General features: G+C 33.0%; 1 protein-coding gene across 1 annotated transcript; it reads left to right on the forward strand.

Moving 5' to 3' along the window:
- Nucleotides 1–515: 515 nt before the first annotated feature.
- LOC109207954 (heavy metal-associated isoprenylated plant protein 21-like) lies at nt 516–2,648 on the forward strand. Its single transcript, XM_019370955.1, has 3 exons — nt 516–715; nt 864–939; nt 2,148–2,648. The coding sequence occupies exons 1-3, from the start codon at nt 641–643 to the stop codon at nt 2,441–2,443; spliced, it is 447 nt and encodes a 148-aa protein (XP_019226500.1). The 5' UTR covers nt 516–640; the 3' UTR covers nt 2,444–2,648.
- The last annotated feature ends 11 nt before the right edge of the window (nt 2,649–2,659 follow it).

Genomic DNA, 2,659 nt, shown 5'->3' on the forward strand with positions numbered 1-2,659 from the left:
CAGATTTTAAGTTTTACATACCCAAGGTATCAAAAATATTTATGTCATCAAGTCAGTTATTAAGTAATTACGGGTTATAAATTTCTTGATAAACATTAATCCGTAATTTGGTCAGCTGATAACCAATATGTTATTACAGGTTAAACTTCACCGACGATGTACAAGAATCTTTAAACTGTTTATTTATATAATTATAACCTATATAATAAACCATATAGTACCTAAAATAAGGTAGGTAAACTGCAAGAATACATACTATTAATAGATAGCACAAAAATTCTTTATACTATGTATACAAATTAAGAAGGGGAGTCTTGGAACAACGGTAAAGTTATCTCCGTGTAACTAATAAGTCACGGGTTCGAAATATGAAAGCAGCTACTAATTGTAATGCTTGCATTAGGGTAGGCTGTCTATATCACACTCATTGGGTACGGCCCTTACCTCGAATCCTATATGAATACGGGATGCTTCGTGCGTAGATAGATAAAATCCTACTATAAATACCACGCCCTAACAATCATTAATGTGTCATAGTATCACTCACCCAACTTCGTCCCTCCTCTCCACATCTCTCCTATATTCGTTTCTTTTTCTTCTTTTGCTTTGCTTTTCTCATAAGAGAGGAAACTAGAAGATTATGGGCGTCATGGACCATATAGTAAACTTTTTTACAATCACAACCAATACAAACAACAAGAAGAAATCAATGCAGGTTATAATTTTTCACTTTATATACTCATTTAAAGCTTGCTAAATTTCAAGTTTACATGTTCAAGAAGACTTCCTCAGGCTTTTTTCTCTTTGCCTTTTCTTTTCTTTTATATATTTGTATTATTGAAAAGTTGTGATTTTTTTGGCAGACGGTTGAAATAAAAGTGAAAATGGACTGTGATGGATGTGAAAGAAGAGTCAAGAATTCTGTTAAGTATATGAAAGGTTCGTACAATGACTATTCTTCTTCACAAAATATAATTTAAGCTTTGTTCTTTAATTATAGGAAAAAGTGAAAATACAAGAGAAAACACACACTTAACTCCAATATTTTAAGTTATCAAAAGTTCTTGTTAATTCAAAATGCAGTTTTCTCAATGATACAAGCTTCTATGTCTCTATGAAACCAGCGAAGTCGGGATTTGAAGTTTATGAATTTTGAACCTGGAAGTCATAACTCTTTTAATTACTGGATTCGCAATTAAATATTTATACATACTTAATAAATTTTTTAATATAAAACGGGGTCTAAGTAGAAGAAACAATACACTACCTCCGCCCCTGTATGGAATAATGGTCAACAAAGAAAAAAAGGATGAAAGATTTCTTTTAAAAGCAAACTAATTAAGCATATCAATGGAAATGTTACTTTTTCCTTTGAAATAGTCAACTGTGTAATCTTTAATGAACTGTTACTTATTCTGTATTGCGGAATCTACCTTTTTAAGACGAAGCACATGTAAAGTTATAGCTGCTTTTTAATTGAGAGAAACCACTTTTCACCATCTTCATAAAAACTCTGCAAAAAATACATTTAACTTTGTTAGTTCCAACACATTGTAATGTAAACTCTTATGTGACAATAGACGAAAACTTAGTACATATATGTATACTCTAATAGTGTATCAGTGTTAAAAAATGTCACCATCAAGTCATTTTTATTTGTTGTAGCAGATAATCTGTCTTATTTTGAAGATTACGCATCTCATTTTTTATGAAGACTTACCTGTAATATCTTTTGGATGAACTGATAGTGCAATTTCTTTTTGACAGTGTATATAATGTAAACTCATATTCTAAGGATTTTCTTTATATCTATGTCAATTTGAGCAACTAACCTGTTGCAAAGAATTTACTTGTCTTACTTTTAAGATCTGAAGGGGAGCCTTGATATAAACGGTAAAGTTACCGTCATGTGACCAAGAGGTGACAGGTTCGAGCCGTAGAAATAGCATCTTGCAGAAATGTAGGGTAAGGCTGCGTACAATAGACCCTTATGATCCGGCCCTTCCCCGGACTCCGTGCATAGCCGGAGCTCAGTGAACCGCTGTCCCTTTTTCTTATTTTTAAGATTATATTTGTATGTTTTAACCAAATTGTATTAATTTCACATGTGTGAAGTGTTAAAGAGCTCTTGGAAATTGGATTTTCAGGTGTAAAAACAGTGGAAGTAAACAGAAAGCAAAGCAAAGTGACAGTTAATGGATATGTTGATCCAAACAGAGTATTGAACAGAATAAAGAGTACAGGAAAAAGAGCAGAATTTTGGCCATATGTACCTTATAATGTGGTATATTATCCTCATGCACCTCAGGCCTATGATAAAAGAGCACCTGCTGGTATGGTTAAAAATGTACCACAAGCACAACTTCCCCCTAATGCTACTGAAGAAGAAAAATTTGCTTACCTCTTCAGTGATGACAATCCAAGTGCTTGTTCCATTATGTGAAAAAGTAATAGCGTTACGCACGGAGGCAGATTCACAATTTGAAGTTTGGGATTTCTATAACAACTTCAAGTTAATACTACAGCAATAACTGAAATTCAGAGTTAAATATTTATAGATATTCAGTGAGTTTCTTACTATAAATACAGGCGTATGAGCACCTTCAACGGGTAAATCCCTAAGAAGGGCGAGTGCTTTAAAGCAAAAATAACTTCCCCC

The sequence above is a fragment of the Nicotiana attenuata genome, unplaced genomic scaffold, assembly GCF_001879085.1.
Source record: "Nicotiana attenuata strain UT unplaced genomic scaffold, NIATTr2, whole genome shotgun sequence".
Taxonomy (NCBI): Eukaryota; Viridiplantae; Streptophyta; class Magnoliopsida; order Solanales; family Solanaceae; genus Nicotiana; species Nicotiana attenuata.